The 20,329-nt window shown below is 35.2% G+C and overlaps 1 protein-coding gene across 3 annotated transcripts in view; it reads left to right on the forward strand.

Annotated features, from left to right (window-relative positions):
* Positions 1-20,329, forward strand: part of LOC145296251 (H(+)/Cl(-) exchange transporter 7-like) — a 594,517-nt gene that overhangs the window by 493,543 nt on the left and 80,645 nt on the right. For all 3 annotated transcript variants that reach the window (XM_080142486.1, XM_080142534.1, XM_080142525.1), the window contains exons 11-12: positions 12,257-12,314; positions 17,011-17,071. In XM_080142486.1, coding sequence (XP_079998612.1) covers positions 12,257-12,314; positions 17,011-17,071 — 119 coding nt within the window. The remainder of the gene's footprint in view (positions 1-12,256; positions 12,315-17,010; positions 17,072-20,329) is intronic.

The raw sequence follows: 20,329 nt of genomic DNA on the forward strand, positions 1-20,329 counted from the left end.
TTCATATTTTTTTTTCCTTCTGGGAATCTAAACTGCATTCTTTATTTTTATTTTTGCATTTTTTTATTCAAAGCTTCTTTAGATTATATATTGGGTTTTTAGATATGTACTAGCGGGGTGGGGTGGGGGGTACCCGGCGTTGCCCGAGTGTTTGTAAGTGTGTGTGGTTGTTAATGAAAACCTAAGAATAATCGAAGTAAAAAAAGAAAACAGAAAAACGAACTTTCGGGGGGGACCCGGGCGGTGTTGGTTGGGTGTGGGTGGGGATGTAATCAAAGCATCGAAAATAAAACACAAAAAAACTAACGTAAGGCAAACGAACGATGTTAAATGTAAAAATCGAAAAAACAAAAACAAAAAAGAAAACAGAAAAACGAACGTTAAAACTAAAAACCAAAAAAAAAAAAAGTAAAAATGGCTTAAATAAGCCTGTTTCGATATTAAAATTTAAAAAATCGGTGGGTACCCGGGTGTTTTTGGGGGTGTGTGGTCGGTCGGGGGTTGGGGGTGTTAATGAAAACCTAAGAATAAGCGAAGTAAAAAAAAAACCCAGAAAAACGAAGGCTACGTGAAAAATGGCTTAAATAACACTGGTTCAATATTTAAATTTAAAAAATCGAAAAAAAAAAGACATCTCACACCACGATTTGACCCCAAAACGTTTAGATAATGACCCAACGCTCTAACCAACTGAGCTAACACGACGTACATAAAAGTCAGTTCTTCAACTATTTAAACTAAATCAGGTCATGACGTCATCTGACGCATGCGTAGAACCGATCTCGTCATAAGAGGACGGTTTTTGTTGCCCCCTCCCCTGTAGAAATTGTTGATTTCAGGGTGAAAAAATTAACGAAATTTTTCGATATTTTTCGGGCAAAGGATGGAGCTTTAATATGATACCAAGTTTGTGAATTTTTGTTCTGTCTGTCGAAACGTTTTAGCGAACACATAAACACACATACATACATACAAACATACATACACACATTTTCGCTTATATATATATAGATGGCTAGGTTTCCTTCCTCTTATCTATTTGCTTTTCTGGTATCTAAGGTACTTAAGCTTTTATGCATTTTTATTCTCATAGCATTTATATGCTAGTTAACATGTCACAGAACGGATCTTGTAATCTGAAACTTATTAAAGTTTATCTTTTTATATTTTTATATTTTATTTATCTATATTTTTTTCATATATGAGTAAAAATAGTAACCGTATTATTTTACATTTTTTTTATTGGGGAAGTGGTATTATCCACTGGAGAGCCATGTATTTAACATCTGTCCAGTTTTTAAATCTCCGAAACAGCTACATCGTAAGCAGCTGATGATCCCCGTTTTCTATTTACAAAATTTTAGTTAAGGTTTCCTCTTTTGATCCTTATGTAGTTAAATTCTGTTTTAAAATTGAAGACTTTTACGAAATCGGTTTATGCACGTGCTAAGTCTGTTTCTATTTAACAATTTTAGTTAAGGCCCTTTTTTTTCATCCATATATAAATGAATTCTCTTTAGTCATTATAAACTTTTTAGAACTCGGATTATGTAGGTGCTTAGTCTGCGATAGGTTTTGATGGAAATTTATTACATGATTTTATTTTATTAAATTTAAACTCCAAACTTAATGGGTCTTTAGAAGAAATTGAAGTTCACATTATGTAGCTTAAATGATATCAAACAACTATTGATCAAATTTATGTAAATCTTTAAATATTTGAATTTTAAAATGGGAGATTTTGCCCACATTTTGCCGCTAGAAACCCTTTAAAATACTAAAATTGGGGGACATTTATTACTTAATGACTAATACCATTGTTAAAATTTCACAAAAATGTGAGGTGACTAAATTCTACCCACATTTACTCCTTTTGCATTAAACTAGATAAAATTAAATATAGTCCAAATTATGATTACTTACATCTACAAGTTGTGTTCTGAAATTCATAATGATCGGTTATTTATTTTAGGATATACATGCTTATATATAAACATATACACATACCTAACTTTATATAAATACTAGAATATATATATATATATATATATATATATATATATATATATATATATGGCATAATCATGTATATACAGCATGATCACGTTGACACACAGATTATCGACATAAGCAACATTGAGCCTAGACAGTACCAGATGTGTGACCAGTTGGAAATACTGGGCATTGTACATAGGACGTCAACACCTCCCTGCAAGAACTGAAAAAACATAATGCTGCCATTTCCTCTACCCAGGGTATATACATGTAACTCGGGATGGCTTGTGAATTTGATATTCCCTAGACATTTCTTCTTTGGAAGGAAGCTGGTTCAACCCACCTAGGGTGAATGCTGCTGAATATATACAAATACTAGAATACTACATGCATTACTTATATAACATGATACTACACAGTAATATTTAGATTAGCTATTGATACCTGTGTTATCAGAATGTATTAGATATTTTGTCTATTAGGCTAAGAAGATCAGTCAGTCAATTATTCAGTGAATGCTAGACAATTACCTGCTATCTAATATTCCAACTGAGAAATCTTTTTAAGATTGTAATCGTCTTTTTAAGTGTAATAGTTTGAATTTCTCTTGCATTTGGTTCACCGTGTATATTTGCCAGGTAGTTATTGAAATTCTTTTTCATGAGTCCAGTTACTCCTATAATTACTGAAATTATAGAGATCTTCCTAAGAATCCAGTTTCTTTTTATGTCGTACATAAGACCTTGTTATTTCATTATATTTTCACTTTCAGCTCTGTTTAACCCAGTATCATTAGGGACACTAACTTCTAATAAGGTTACTTCCTTCTTCTTGTTCCATATCACCATGTTAGGTTTAATAGCTCTGTTTTCAAGATACGTAGCTGTAGGAATTACATAGTCATAGTAGATGTGTATGATTCATTTCCAACTGTTCTTTCGGGTATATCTTCCAGGACGTGCTGCTGCATTCGATATTCAACTTTTTACGGATCTTCCAGTGGAGATATTTATACACTTCATTGTATCGCATCATATAGTAGCCATCCTCCAGCAGAACCTTACAGCTGGATGTCAGGTGGTTCACTCTCCCTACTTCTGTATGGCATAACTTGCACTTAGCATTGCTGAGACCATTCATCTTTGTGAAAGCATTGGTCAAGTTGTCTCTATATGTGTATGTGTGTTGCTGTATCAGTTAAACGGTTGACATAAGAGTCAAACTGCAGATTTGAAATCAACACCTTTGATCCGATGTTGTTTGACTTATTGATCTAAAAATGTCCATCAGTTTGTCGTTTTAATACCTCATTGTAGTGCAGCTTCTTATTCCAGTAGTTTCTTACCAAGGATTGTAAGGTTGTGGGACTCTCTTCCTACTCACTGTTTTCCTTCTACCTGCAGCCTTGATCTTTTCAAGACTAAGGTAAATAGGTATCTCTTGTCTTTGCAATAATCAGCTTTCATTCTTGTTAGGTCCTTACATCAAGTGGCTTTATGCTTTGTCTCGAACAATTTCCATAAAAAAATGCTTCAACCATTTTTAAAACTCATTATTGAAAATGAAAAGTATGTGAAAGCAAAATTTTTAGCGTTACCATTCCAATTTTATATTTTTTATTATTAACAACAAAATAACATACTTATAATAATCTGAAACTTTCACTACCAGTAAGAAAAATAAATAAGCTAAGAAAAAGTATAAAAAATTAATAACTACCATTTTATTATTTTCTTAATGTCTTATCATACAAATCATGTATGCTTTTTATGCCAAATCATCATGCATATTTGATGTGTTGTTTATTTTGAAGAGAAAATATTTATAAATTCTTAATTAAAAATGAATACAAAATATGTTCATTAATATGTTTTTCCTTTAATAAGACTTTTTAACATTTTATATTTAGGTTTCTTGATTTATTTCGGACATACTAAATAGAAAGCTAAAACAGACTTTTAATTTTGGATCCTCATAAAACCCAGGTAAATAGATCAAATAATTATGCGTGATTGATGGCTGTGTGGATAAAACGTTTACTTTCAAATACAATATTTTATGCCATCCTATGGTTCGAATCTCACACTAGACATCTGCTTTTTTGCTATATCATTCCAGTTATTTCTTAACCAATATAGGTCACTATCATTAACCTGAATAAGTTTTACTTTTATTAAAACTAGCCTAGATGCCTGGCGTTGTCCGGGTATTTGGAGGTGTGTGTTGAGCAAAAAAAAAAAAGTTGTAGTAGGCAGGCAGGCTCGAACCCATGACCTGAATGCGGAAAAGAAAGTGGAGGTTTGTGTAAGGGTGTTGATTGGGCAAAAAAGAAAAAAACGAAAATTGCGAGCACAAAAAAAAAAAAGGAGTAGTAAGCAGGCTCGAAAAATAGTTAATACACATTCGTAACTTCTAATCTTGTCTATAAAATTCAATAAAAGTTGAGAAACCCAGCGTAGATGTATACTTCAGCTAGTATATCGTATGTTATATACTAATTTTTCTTACACTGTGTTTCCCATGTGCAAAAACATCATTTTAAAATTTTATCCTCATTATTCAGTTGTTGTTGTTGTTGTTGTTAGTTTCTCAACAAGTTTACTAAGCAAAGTGATCAACCATAGACGATGGCGACCTGAAGACGCCCTTTTAATTAACTCCTTCACCTAAATGCACGGAAAGGATGCCATTCCTTTTACAATTACACGTGATCCTTCACTATATAGTGTCAAGTATTTAGCAGGAACGCATCGAGTGCTATTTCTCAATTCATTATCAGTAACGAAACTGGAGAAAATTAGTGAGTGAGCCAAATGTATAAGGGAAAAATGGACGATTGGGTAAGTAAGAAAGAGAGGAAGATTTGAGAAAGATTGGTAGAAAAAAAATCACGTGGAGAAAAAGCCTTTAGGTGACAGTTAAATTCATCCATTATCAATTTTTTCTGAATAACATTCCATGAGAATTCGTTTAGCCATGGTGTTAAATTCAGGCCTCTGAGGTATATTATTTTTTTTATTGTAGAATCAGACAAGATTCAATCTGGCATCATAAGTTAATGCCAAGTGCATTTTTATTGGTCTGCTTTATACTTATCCACTATTCCATATCCTAAATATTTCACCTATCCACTGTGTATACGTTTGCATGTAAGTTTGTACACACATTTTTTGTTGAATCTTGAGAAACACTTTTGTTTAGAAAAGCTTACTTTACTCTTCTTGAAAATATCCAAATAAAACGGAATAGGTGTTAAAACTATCCACTGTTTCGTAACAAATGCCAGAAACCGCATTAATGTTACATTCGACAAGACAAGTAGGTGTTTACTTTTGCAGAAGAGTTTCCAGAGTGAGAATTTCCCCCTAATTAGATTCTCTGAACAAATGGCAGCTGTGTATAACATTATTTCAAGTGTTATAGTCTTGCCTTATAAACAAAGATTGGCTATAAACAAATGCGATATGCAAAGCTTTTTCTTTCCCAAATGCATGAAATAATAAAAGCTTTCTGGTCACTCGATGCATTTGTTCGTATGTACATATTTATTATTTGTAAAACATTCACTATTTAAACTCAATAGATTATCTATCTATACATCTATAGAAGTGAAAATATGTGTGTATATGCGTGTGTGTGCGTGCGCGTGTGTGTGGAAGCATCATCGTATTTGGAATGTTTTCTAGCAAATCTACAACGCTTCTTGTCCGGTTATAAACTCGTGTAAATGCGCAGATCTATAAAAACATTGTTCAAGATCATGTTGTGCCAATCATACAGAATTCAGGTTTCGATAGGGCTACCTTTATGCAAGATAATGCCCCATGTCACAAGGCAGAGGTGGTAATGAGTTACCTTAGCGAGCAAGATTTCGATTACCTCTGTGGTGTCTACGAAATTACTCAGACAATTTTTTTATCTAAACATTTGAAATCTTACATAAAGTGTATCCACACGTAGGGCAAGTTATGAACAGTACATAGGGTCTGAGCAAAGCCGTGCTGAACTGCTAGTATATCTATGTGTGTGTGTGTGTGTGTGTGTGTGTGTATGTCTGCGTGTGTACATTTTCCTACCAAACTACTCTGTCAATTTTCAGTCTACAGACTGGAGATTTGACATAAGGGGTATTGAGATTTGGAAACATTTTTTAATCGGTTTTCGACCAGAAATTTGGCTGTCAACGGATCAAAGTTCAACGAGTTAACCTTTGAAAACTCTACCAAACTTCTCCGCTAATTTTAGGTCTAAACACTTGAAATTTTAGATGTAGGTTACTTGGACAAGCCAAATTACTCAGCTAATTTTTGGTCTAAACATTTGAAATTTTACATAAAGGGTAATCAGAGATATGGCAAGCTTTTTAATCGATTTGGTCGAAAATTTGAGTTGCCAAGGAGTCAAAGTTCAAAGGATTAGACTTCTGCGGTGTCTAGCAAACTACTCAGCCGATTTTGGGTCTAAACATTTGAAATATTACATAAAGGGTATTCAGACATGCGATAAGCGTTTTAATCAGTTTTGGGGTGAAAATTTGGCTGCCAAAAGGTCAAAGTTGAAAGAGTTGACCTTTGCAGATTCTACCAAATTTCTCCATCAATTTTGGGTCTAAATACTTGAAATTTTAGATGTAGGTAACTTGGACATGGGTTAAACTTTTTATTTTAATTTGAAACCAAAATAATAAATATTAAGAAGTTAAAATTGGGGTCAAAGTTTAAAAAAATTTACCCTGTGGTGTCTACGAAATTACTCAGACAATTTTTGATCTAAACATTTGAAATCTTACATAAAGTGTATCCATATGTAGGGCAAGCTATGAACAGTACATAGGGCCTTAGCAAAGCCGTGCTGAACTGCTAGTATATCTATGTCTGTGTGTGTGTGTGTGTGTGTGTGTGTGTGTGTGTGTGTGTGTGTGTGTGTACATTTCCCTACCAAACTACTCTGTCAATTTTCAGTCTACAGACTGGAGATTTGACATAAGAGGTATTGAGATTTGGGAACATTTTTTAATCGGTTTTCAACCAGAAATTTAGATGTCAAGGGATCAAAGTTCAACGATTTGACCTTTAAATACTCTACCAAACGATTCTGCCAATTTTAGGTCTAAACACTCGAAATGTTAGATGTAGGTTACTTGGACATGGATCAAACTTTTTAATTTTATTTGAGCCGAAAACAATAAATGTTAAGCGGTCAAAATTGGGGTAAAAGTTTTTAAAAAATTGACCTCTGTGTTCTCTACCAAATTACTCAGCCAATTTCTGGTCTAAATATTTGAAATTTTACATAAAGTGTATTCAGACATAGGGCAAGCTTTTTAATCGGTTTTTGGGCAAAAATTTGGCTGCCAACGAGTCAAAGTTCAAAAGATTTGATCTTTACGGTCTTTAGCAAACTATTTTTTTTTTTAATTGCATTTTCACCCCAAACAAGGCACATTGTCACTTTGTTGTGGGCTGCTATCAGGGACATAAGCATCAGGGGTACTGTGTAGGAAGTTGGGCAGCAAGATGTCGGTTCACGTTACACTTGAACTTCTGCATGTCGGTACAGTTGGGAAAGCAGGGATCCGGAAGGGAATTCCAAAATCTAGCTGTTCTGGGGAAGAAACTACTGGAGTAGAAGGCTCTGTTGCATCTAGGGATCTCTACTGTAAAGGGGTGGGATTTGGCTGCTTGTCGGGTTTGTTGGCGAGATATTTAGGTCTAGGGGGCTCAAGTGCTTGCAGTTCGTCAGAGCAATCACCGTTAAAGTATTTGTAGAACAGGCAGAGGGATGCAACATTTCGTCGATGTGACAGAAGCTGAAGTTTAACTGACAGTTCAGGACCTATCAGATTGGCGACTCTCTTTTGAACCTTGTCTAGGAGCGAGAGACTAGTGGCAGATGCACCAGCCCAAATATGACAACAATACTCCATACATGGGCGAATGGTGGCCTTATAGAGGTATAGAATACTTTTAGGCGTTAATAGCTTTCTAGCACGGTAGAGAGAACCCACCTTCTTCACAGCGGTCCTGGCAATGTTCTCGATGTAATTGTTCTAACTCATGTTTCCTGTGAATGTTAGGCCGAGGAGTTTAAAAGATGTACTTTCAGATAAAAAGTCATTGGCCATTGCTATTGGGAAGATTTCTTGTAATTATTGAAGGAAAAAAGTTTAGTCTTGGCAGCATTGAAGGTGACCATCCATTTTTGTCCTCATTCCACTACGGATCGGATGTCATCCTCTAGTGTTTCTGTCATTTCTTTAGATATGTGTTCATTTGTTTTCCTGTCGTGTCTGTTATAGAGCGTGGTGTCGTCAGCATACATACCCATCTCACAGACAATTTTGTCAGGGAGGTCATTTATGAATATTAGGAATAACAGAGGTCCAAGGATAGATCCCTGAGGCACTCCCGCATTTATATCATATTGTTTAGATGTACGACCGTCAAGGACAACCTGGATTTTTCTCTTATCTAAGAAGGGTCTAATTATGTTATGTATTCTTCCAGTGATGCTATATGATCTGATTTTCTTGAGAAGACCCTCATGCCATACCCTGTCAAAAGCCTTAGATATATCTAGAGCTACCGCTCTACCCTTCCCACTTTGTCCAGTGACTGGTATATACGTTCTGAGATTACAGTTAGGATGTCTGCTGTGGATTGCCTAAATCCCTATTGTTTGTCAGTCAGAAGTTTAGCATCTGTAAGGTGATGGACTAGAGCATGGTTAATTATGGTCTCAAATATTTTGGCGAAAAGTGGGAGGAGGCTAATGGGGTGATAATTTACTGGGTCAGTTCTTTCGCCTAAATTCTTGAAAACTAGCACTACAGAAGCAGTTTTCCAGCAGGCAGGAAAGCAAGATTCATTAAGGCATTTGTTGTAAAGTTTGGAGAGAACTGAAGCTAATTTGGCGGCGCACTTTATTAATAGCACAGCCAAGATGATATCAGGTCCACATGCTTTTGCAGTGTCAAGATTTCTTATGATAGCATCCATCTGAGCGGGGGTGATTTTCAGATCGTCTAGTGTGGTGTCTGTCCACAAAGGAAAGTCAGGTAGGGGGTGGTTATCAGAGTCCAGTGTGGAGTTGGAGGCAAACCGTCTGGCAAGCATGTTAGCCTTCTCAGTTGCAGAGCAAACAACCTCATGATTGTTGGATAGTAGGGGAATTGTTGAATGTCCATTATTTACTACACTATTGTAGATTTTCCAGAAGTCTCGGGTTCCTAATTTCTGTGCTTCAATGCGTTTTTGGATGGTTTTAGTAAATTCTCTCTTAGCTGTCGCTATTTCTTTCTTACAGTTATTTCTGGCTTCTATGTACTTCTGTCTGTTTGAACTGGACTTATGTCGGTTAAATTTGCAGTACGTATGCTGACTTTGTGCTATGGCAACTGCACAAGCTGAAGTAAACCATTGGGTAGAGTGGGGTTTGCTATAGAATTTGCATGTGGGAACATGTGCTTCAATTGCTGCTTTGAACCATTCAGTGGTCTTATTTGCGCAATGTTCAGCAGGAAGTGAAAAGATATTTTGCCATAGAACGTCCCTGATGAGGCCCCTGATGGCTTCCCAGTTAGCCTTTTTATAATATCTCGTTGTTTTGAGCACTGGCTCTTCAGTTTTGGCTCTAGAGTTTAGGACGATTCCAACCATTACCACTGCATGATCAGCATTCCCAAGAGGGCTGTGGGCATTTGTTACACAGTCATCAGGAACTGTGGTCAGAAACAGATCTAGAAGTGATGTATTTTGTTCTTGCTGGTCTGGGAAACGGGTTGGAAAAGTAACCATCCGTGATAGGGAATGAGATATAGAGAAGCTATGTGTTGTGGTACCAGCTGCATCTGTGTAAATAGAAATGGTCTAAACATTTCAAATTTTACATAAAGTGTATTCTTACCTGCAGCAAGCTTTTTAATCAGTTTTTAAGCGAAAATATGGCTGCCAAGAGGTCAGAGTTGAAAAAGTTGACTTTTGCAGACTCTACCAAACTCCTTTGCCAATTTTGAGTTTAAACACTTGAAATTTTAGATGTAGGTTACCTGACATGAATCAAACTTTTTGATATATATATATATATATATATATATATATATATATATATATATATATATATGCACATACAGTTATGAACAGTACATAGGGCCGAAGCAAAGCCGGGCTGAACTGCTAGTATATCTATAAAAGTGAAATTGTCTGTCAGTGTGTGCATATTTCCCTACCAAATTACTCTGTCAATTTTCAGTCTACAGACTGGAGATTTGACATAAGAGGTATTGAGATTTGGGAGCATTTTTTAATCGGTTTTCAACCAGAAATTTGGCTGTCAAGGGATCAAAGTTCAACGAGTTGACCTTTGAAAACTCTACCAAACGACTCTGCCAATTTTAAGTCTAAACACTTGAAATTTTAGATGTAGGTTACTTGAACAAGCCAAATTACTCAGCCAATTTTTGGTCTAAACATTTGAAATTTTGCATAAAGCGTATTCAGAGATATGGCAAGCTTTTTAATCGATTTTGGTTGAAAATCTGAGCTGCCAAGGAGTCAAAGTTCAAAGGATTAGACCTCTGCGGTGTCTAGCAAACTACTCAGTCGATTTTGGGTCTAAACATTTGAAATATTACATAAAGGGTATTCAGACATGCGATAAGTGTATTCTTACCTGCAGCAAGCTTTTTAATCAGTTTTTAAGCGAAATTTTGTCTGCCAAGAGATCAAAATTGAAAGATTCGACTTTTGCAGACTCTATCAAACTCCTCCACTAATTTTGAGTCTAAATACTTGAAACTTTAAATGTATGTAACTGAATATGAGTCAAACTTTTTAATATATATAGATAGATATGTTTATAAAGTTCTGAACATTACATAGGGCCCGAGCAAAGCTGGGCTGAACTGCTCGTAATTTATAATTCCAGAGCATTCATTTATAAATAGAAAAAAAACAGATTCCAATTATGACATCTTTCCTTCCAACGAGATTCATTTTAACAACTGTTTCTTTAATTGTCCAAACATTCAAGGTTTTCAAGCATTTATTTGAATTTTCTTCATTAAGTAAATTCATATGAGTCAACAACAGACTCAGCTTTGATTTTGTTATTGGCATTCTTGCAGGAGAGACCACATAATGATTGCCGACATTCCTAAGTGAAAGTGGGACTGATTGGATTCGAACTTCGCATACCCAGGTCATCAGTTTGAATCAATCACTTAACCGAAATCACCTTCAAACATTCAATGTCTGAGTGTATAGCGGTCCTATACCCTTTTTATCTTAAAAGACCTTATTACTGCTAGCGAATTTTTGAAAATACAAACGTAAGATGTGGTTACTTGTTAGCTCTTCAGATCATGTCTAACATTGCTGGATATTTGGGGAGCATTATGGTAGAGTTTTAATATTTACAAGAAAATATATAGATTTCTTCTTCTGTAATCTTTGTTATTAATAGCTTATGTACTTCAAAATTGTATTCTGACAAAAATTACTTGCTATTTATTAAAGAGTATGCATCAGTTATGAAGTATGTAAAATGTATAAAACTTTGTTATTAAAAGCAACATTTCGGAAACATCTAATCAATTCCAGTAAGATATTAGATTAGGAAGTTTTAATAGATTAATGATTCTCGGTTTTACAAGATAGACATGTTATATTTTCCGAATGTTGTTAAGTAAGCAGCCTCATAACTCTTGCTTCACCTATTTTGTCGTTTAGTTCTCACATTCCATGGACAATGGAGAAAGAACCGTTATTTTGTTGGTCAAAATCTATCCATCTAATACTTATTGTTGGTGAAGTAGTATGTTTTAGTTCCGTACATTAGGCGGCTTCGTGCCTTGTCTGGAGCGATTTCCATAAAGAAAAAGGAAATGAAAGAAAGTAAATAAAAGTATGTGGATGTTTTTTGAGTTATAGCAATTTGTAATGTTACCATAATGTTGTAACAACGTTGTAAGCAATGTAAATAAAATTACTTTAAAAATGAAAAATAATTAAGTTAAATTCAACAACATCCGCTGCCAACATAGGAAAGCAGACAAGGTGGGAACATAGTCTGTCAGAAGATGAAACATCTAGAAAGATTTACAAGCATAATAAAAAATGATTAAATAACTATTTAAGGCACCGGCAAAAAAAAAAAAAAAAATCTGCCATTCCTCGTGAATTTGTGAAAAAGTATAAAAGATAAGCAAGCTAATAAACTGTATTTGCATATTTAATAAGTGTTTTCTTTTTTCTGTTTTTAGGAGGATATGGCATTTGACTTGATAGAATTTCCGATTTTTGTTCTCATGGGTGTAATAGGTAAGTCTATTCTTTTTATATATATTTTTTGCAAATTTTTAATAGAAATATTATGTATATTTGATGAGTACAGTAATCATTAGTAAATTCGTTTATTTTATAAGTCTATCAGATTTATAAAATATAAAATAAATGCAACTGGGTTAATGAATTAGGAAAGGTAGAAATATTTTGTTAAATAATGAGAAAATATAAGGATTAATTTGAGGCATGAATCCAACCGATGGAGTATAATATCACTAATCAACAGGAATGATAACTAATTACAATTCAAGGATTCTCTTATTCAACTAATTATTTTACTTCAACTGTTATTTTCTGCTGCATTTATGTTCAGGAAAAGAATCAAATGTCAAGAGACTTTTCTTTTCCTAAAACACAAAGACTTGAATGCCTATTGGAGAGAACTTGAATAATTACTGGAGAGAACTTGAATGACTACTAGATACTATCCTCAAGTGTCTAAAGTCTCTCTATACAGAGATTTGTCAGGACAACCTGACATGAGGATATTTTTCCATACAAGTAAACCCTAACCAAATATTCAAAATTGCATAGTATTCATGGCCACAAATAAGACCTTCTCAGTAAAGCTAACCCACACTGGCTTTTACGAGGAATGGTGCAACTTAGCTGAGTGATGTTATCTCAAGTAACAGCATGAAGCTGAATACTTCATCAGACTAGATGAATTCTTGTACTGGAATCTAATAAGATCAAGAGAGCACAAGAAATATTAACTACAGCATATTTAAATGGTTGATTGAGGAGAGGGAAATTATATTCTCAACTTCTTTACTAACTCACTATTTGAGAGGTAAAGGAGAATTTTAATGGAATACTTGAACATCTATGTATCTTCTATAGAAATTAAGTGTTGGACCCAGGAGTGATTTCTGAGAACTTCGACTAAAGTAAAATGAAATAAAAAGAGATGCGAATGGTTAAATATTCTGCTATACTATGTTTCAGAGTTTTGAAATAAAGATGGAGAATGTGTATTATTTGACATATTTGAACTACTATTCTCATCTTAGAATCGTGTTACAATAGATAAAAATATCCTAAGTAATGACTGTCTTCTGAAGGTTTAAAGTTCAATCCAAAATACATTTATGAATTAAAACTTCTAACCGATCAGAGCTGACTGAACGAGAGCAAGATTTCTCTAAGGATTAAATAAAGAATACATAAAGATGACTGAGTTTGACAAGATGCACCTGAATGTTGTGAATTACATTTTAGTAAGGTTCATTTCTCTTCAAGTGTACATTACAAAGTGTGATTAAATGCCTTAAAACATTGGTACAAATCTCTTTTTACATAGCCTGTAGTGTCCGTTGGCAAACAAAAAGAAAATAAAGGAAAAATGGCTTTTATATGCTTACAATTTCGTCACCTGATATGCAAATGAAATGCTTTACCCAACCAGACTGAGTTTCTGATATACCGGTAATATCCCAAAATGCTATATACCGAGTTACTGATAAATCAGTATTTTTCAGACCACATGTTTTTGTGTTGTCAGAGAGCTAAAAATAGCTACTCAATAGCTGCTTAGCCTTGATTTAGTGCAAGCCTAATGTTCTGCAAATGGCTTTCTTTGTTTTGCCAGAGTTGTGAGTTGTTTTGTAGATTTAAACAGCATGAAGCCAGCTAGTAATGGACCAAGCACTTCGACAGGTAATGAGGAGTGAGACCAAGGAATTTCACAGTGCAACAAGAGTTGGATAAAGTGACAAATTCTGATTCAGACAAAGGCAAGTTTGATCAGGAATATGTTTCTGAATCAAGTAATGCTAGTGATGATGAATATATCGATGAAGGATAAAGTGATGAAGAAAGCAAGTACATCGATTTTCTTTCATTGTTTACCGAGGATGACTTCTGGTAGAATTTGACAGAGAAGACTAATTTACATTCCACTCAAATGTGTGCAGAAAGGCCCAACTACTACAACTGCAAGAATTTCAAGGATGTTTCTGTTGAGGAAATGAAAGCTTTTGTTGGGCTGAGGATCTACATGGAATATATCTGTGTGAAACCCAGCTATCAGGATTATTGGTCAAGTGATGGAAGTGACTTCATTGGATATACTCTGGGGTTCTGCTATGTCATGACACAAGACAAATTCTTGGCCATCTGGACTTTCCTGCATGTGGCTGATGAGGAGGATGTTGGCATTGACAGGAAAGAAAGAATCTACAAGGTTAGGCCTGTTCTGGAGTATATACTCCCCAAGTTTTTACACTACTACCAGTACAGACAGCACCTGAGCCTGGATGAGGGAATGATTACCACGAAAAAATCACTTTGCAATAAAACAGTACATAAAATGGGGCATCAAATCATTTTTTCTTTGTGAAGGGGAGACTGGATATATTCTCGGTGCATAAGTCTATACCGGAGCAGCATCAATGCCAGTTCGAGAATTGGGTGTGGTTGGGAATACTGTTGTCTGTCTGTTGACGTTGGCTGGGATGGAGGGCAGCTTACACATTCTGGTCATGGACCGCTTCTACAACTCAATGACTCTGGACAAATATGCTGTGAACCACCTACACACTGGGTTTGTTGGAACTCTCCTGCAGAACAGAAAGTTCTTTCCAAAATCTCTCAAGGTAGTCAAGAAACTCCCTCAAGGTGAAAATCACTGTTTGTATCAGGACAGTATCACATGTATGGTATGGCAAGAGAACAAGCCCATAACCTTCATCTCCACCTACCATGATCGTGTAAAGACGGGAACTGTCAACAGGAAGAAGAAAGATGGTACTTTCACTGAAGTGAACAGTCCACAGCTTGCCTTGGACTACAACATGGGTGGTTGCGACAAGAATGACCAGATGACCCGCCTTCACTGTTCACAATATCATTACCACTGGCTTTGATGCCTTTTCATCAAATTCTTCATGTGGGCTTGCTACAACTCGTATGTACTGTACTTTTTCTACACAAGGAGCTGCCAGAAAACCTCTGTACTTTACAAGATACATTCAAACACTGTGTCTGGAACTGGTAGGAAACTACCGTTCTACAGCTGTTTGTAGAGGACAACAAGAACCCTGTGCTTAACGCCTGAAGCCAAGCAACTACTTCCCTGAAATTCCCCTTGGCGCTTCATCTGACCACATCTGTGCTGTATGCATGGAGAAACACCTGAGATACAACAGACAGCACCCCGGAGTATCTTAGAAAAACAACCTTCAAAGAAGGTGAAGACAAGGTTCTGGTGCACCCACTGCAGCAAGTACCTGTGCATCAAGGAGAGCTTCACCTGTTGGGTGGACTGGCACATAAAGGCTGAATACTGGCGATAGATGAAAGGCAAAAAGTTACGAATGCGTAAAATTTTTTTCACAATTTTGCCCAAGAGGCCAGGCACAGGGGCAAAGGTCTGGTAGAGTTAAGGTTTTGAATAAAAAGGCTGATTTTTCAGTTTGAAGTTGATGTTGGAGTAGCAAGTTTTTACAGCAGAGTTACGAGTTTTGGAGTTGCAAGTTTTGACAGCAATGTGTCGAATTTAATCCTGGAAAGTGTTATTTAGAAAGTAGAATATTTAAATCTTGACTATTTAACCACACAAAACATTATCTTTATAATTTTTGTTTTAAAAGTATAAGATTTTCAATCAAAAGTAAATGTAAGGAAACAAATCTCGATTTGTATTACTTGGACTACTGCTCTCAAATGTTATTTTCACATTCTCACATTCTTTGAAAGTTGCGTCTTGTCAAATCCAGAAATATTTATGTCGGATTCGGGAATTTATAACCAAGCCCTTTATTTAATCAACAGGAATAGTTCTGTCAGCCATGAGTGGATCTTAAATAATTTTGCATCACCTGTGCTGAGGATTTTAATTTTTTTAGAGTGACGCTCCTTAAACTTTTTACCCCGTGTTACTCTTACAATAAATTACATTTTTCAAGAACCCTTGTGTAAAATCCAAATTATTTATCATATCCGATTTATTTTCATTATCGTTCATGTGGTAAATATCATAGTATATAATTTTGAATAACTTCTTTGTCAAATTTTGGGTTATACTAAATAAAATTCATACTGTACGTTTATAAGGAAATTTTCATTTACACAAAACATATTCTAAACACAAACTGTTGTAGATTATGGATACACCTTGTACTAAATGAGTCATTTGTTATATGAATCAGTAACATAAAGATCACGTCTGCTGAGGCAGTTTCCCATTCGTCTCATAGAAACATCACTAAACAAAAATTCTCGATGATTGTGATACTTTAATAACATAATTTCTGAGATATTATGATGTCTGTATAACATGTTACAATAACCAATAATATACTGTGGATGTTTCGTAATTTTGTGCATGTGAAATTAAATAAAAGCGCCTTAGATCATCTCCATTGTTCTTGTGGAGCTCTTACGGGGCATTTGAGAAATCTTAAATACAGCTTTAGAAATTTGACTTTGTTTTGCAGGAAATATTTGTGACAGTAACTTTCTGCAATATTTTTTAATAAAATATAAATGAAAAAAGAGACTTTTACATGGCAATTTAGTGTTAAGCAAATTTATATAATTCAAAATGAATTTGAAATTTGCTAATTTTATTAAGGCAGATAAATGAAGAAAATATTTTGAGGATTTTTTTTTTGACTGATTTAATCACTTGATTTTGTATGAAACAATTTTGTCTTTTTTTTTTTTGCAGGAGGGTTAATTGGTGCTTTGTTTGTTATCATAAACTACAAAATAACTGTGTTCCGCTACAGGTAAACATTGATTTTCCTTTTTGTAACTTGTGTTTCTGTTTACGTTCGTTCCAGAATAAAAAGTAATAATGCTATGTGAGATTGATGGGATTCTTAATATGAATTTAATTGAATTCCATCTTAGAAATAAGTGCAAAGAGAAGGAAATATTTTAAAAACATTAATTATGTGGGATGTTTTGAAAATTGACGGATAATTTCAGGATTATGTTCTACTTGTTAAGGAACCTTTTTTGTGTGAGAGTTGCTTTTGTAAAAGCCATCCGTTACTAATCTAATTTCATTTATCGTTCATTTGTTTCTGTGTGGTTTTTGGTTTGTGATAATCACACACACACATATATATATATATATATATATATATATATATATATATATATATATATATATATATATATATATATATATATATATACCTACCTGTATTCTGTCTGTTGCATTGTAATAAGAAGGGTCAACAAAGGAGTCTCTGCCAATCAAGAAACTCGACTTTTATATTTTTTGGTATCATGGTTTTGTTAGTGCATGTGGCAACACTAAGCCAAATTTATTTTATCTGTGATCCTGTTGGGGATAGTGCATGCGTTGTATGTAGTAGATGTTTACAATGAAGAATGTTTCAATGGCTTGTAATTTGAAAAACCAATTGTTTCTAGACATACATACTCATTGAACATAATCGTGGCTTATGCCATCGCTTTTTCCTAAACCTTTTTATTGGTATTGTTGTTGAGAATCAAACATATATTTGATAATAGGTTGTTGCTACTTTTGATATTGCACTTGGACTTGAGGAATTAAGTGTATTTATAATATTTCTAATTATACTTGCAGTTGAAAGGAATGGGTTTAGCATGACACTATATATGACGTCACTCAAAGATCATGAATTTCAAAATGTTTCATTTCAAAAGAACAAAATTTTTGGCATAAGAAATGCAAAAGAATTTATATTCATTTCTTACAAAAATATTTATATTTACTTTTTACAGAGTATAATACTTGTAACTTTTAAATCTTGATAATTAAAAGCTTAAGAATTTTCTCACAGGGAAACATGGATGTACATTTTACAAGTGCTGTTTTTTACTGAAAATGTCTTGTTTCTTTAGCATAATTAACGATCCAAATATATTGTTGCAGAGGAGTGAAAGGCGATGAAAAAGTGCCAATCGACCATACAAATAATAAAGTAGACACACAGCAAAGAAGTAACGACTATATCAAAGAAGGATGACAAACACAGGTGATCGGTTTAAGATGATGGGATATCATGCTTTATTGTTTACCAAGAAAAAGATAAAATGTACGGCAATGGATTCATGATCAGTTGGAATAAAAACTGGAGTCTCGCGATGTTAAGGTGTTTAAATCCTTGAGGTAGGAACTGGTAGCCAAACATTTGTAGGCACAGGAACAGGTAGCTAGACGCCAGTGGGCACTGGAATAGATAGCTGGATGTCAGTGGGCACTGATACGGGTAGCCGACATCAGTGGGCACTGGAAGAGGTAGCTGGATATTAATGGGCACTGGAGCAGGTAGCTAGACGTCAGTGAGCATTGGAGCAACTAGTTGGATGTCAGTGATCATTCAAGCACGTAGTCGGACGTTAGTGGGCACTGAAGCAGGTAGCCGGACGTCAGTGGGTGCTGGAACGGGTAGCTGGATGTCAGTGGACACTAGAATGGGTAGCTGGACATCAGTGAGCACTGGAGCAGGTAACCAGACGCCAATGAACGCTGAAACGGGTAGCTGGATGTCAGTAGGCAGTAGAGCAGATAACCAGACGTCAGTGGGCTGCAGGAGCTGGTAGCTGGAAGCGCTGGAGCTGTAGGAGTAAGCTTGAGTCGCTGGTAGCTGCAGGAGTGAGCTGGAGATGCTGGAAGCTACAGAAGTGAAGTGGCAGGCTCTAAGGGGTAGTTTCAGGAGGCAGGTAGTAATAGAAAGTAGAATATGTATCACACACAGGTAGTTTGTGACTTGCATAATTAGTTTGTTGAGTAGCCCTGAAAAAGGCTGTTTCGGTACTGCTACTGCTGCTACCCATGGTCCACGTGGTGACTGGGGCCACCAACTTTACTCTCGTCAAGTTGAGATGGAAGCGTTCCTAGCTCCTGAGCAGAATTGGAAATTTGCTGTGAAAGATATATACTTTACGGAGAGCCATTGGTGATACAGGCTCCATGATCAGTGATGGTTTCTCTAAACAATGAATAACTATAATTAATTTCATAGTTAATTAATTTCATAGTTAAAATGTATTCAATGTTTATTAACTGTATTTATTTTAATCTCTTCGAAATAATAGTCCTTTGTTTTTGTTTAGTTTGTGAAAGATTTAGTTTTTGTGTTTTCTCTTTGTTGTTTGAAAACGGTTGTTGCTATTTTTTTCATTTGATAATAGATAATGAGGGTAATTCTCGAATTATAGGAATTGCTTTAACAGGACCATAGCATTCACAGAACTGCTCCTATTTGTTGCATCGAGATTAGGGGCGTATGCATGCAGGAAATGTGAGTTTTTTTTTCTTTACACAGGAATCATCACTCATCAAGGCCCGGAGGCTACTCGAGGATAAGGGTTCATGGGTATACATTAGTCAATGTGATTATAGTGTACTAAACATAAGTAGTGGGTATTTTGTAAATTGGATTACTTAAGGGGATGCTTCATTAAAAACTTCTTTACATTGGACTTGAAGACAATCAGATTGCAGTCAGCTGGAAAGCAGGCAAACGGAAGAGAGTTCCATAGGCGTGCAGTTCTAAGAAAAAAGCTTTGTTCATGGAATCTACATTTACGTTTAGGTTTAAACTATGGGGAATTATTGATATTGGTTTTTAGCTAGACAAGCGTTTTTCGTGAAAGTTTGGCCGGGGGGGGGCATAGATTGAAGCGCAGATGAGCACTTGCTATGAAAATAACGATAAAGCAGAAATAGGCTCGCAACATCTCTTCAGTGGGAAAGAGGTTGCAGCGAAGAGAAAAGAGCAGCCCCCACTAAGCTACAAAGTCTATTTTGAACTATGTCAAGGCAGGATAAGCTGCTTCTAGCAGCTCCTGTCCAGATGTGGCAACAATACTCCATCGTTGGCCATACTTGGCTTTTATATAGGTAGAGAATTGTATCAGGAGTGAGATAACCCAGCAGTGTTGGTAACCAGAATGATGGAATGACTACTATAAGTAAATCACTGTATATTTTAAAACAGTCATGCACTTAAGGTGACCGATTTTATTTGAGAAAGATCTATTTC

The sequence above is a fragment of the Euprymna scolopes genome, chromosome 1 (genome assembly GCF_053919585.1).
Source record: "Euprymna scolopes isolate OS-2025 chromosome 1, ASM5391958v1, whole genome shotgun sequence".
Lineage (NCBI taxonomy): Eukaryota > Metazoa > Mollusca > Cephalopoda > Sepiida > Sepiolidae > Euprymna > Euprymna scolopes.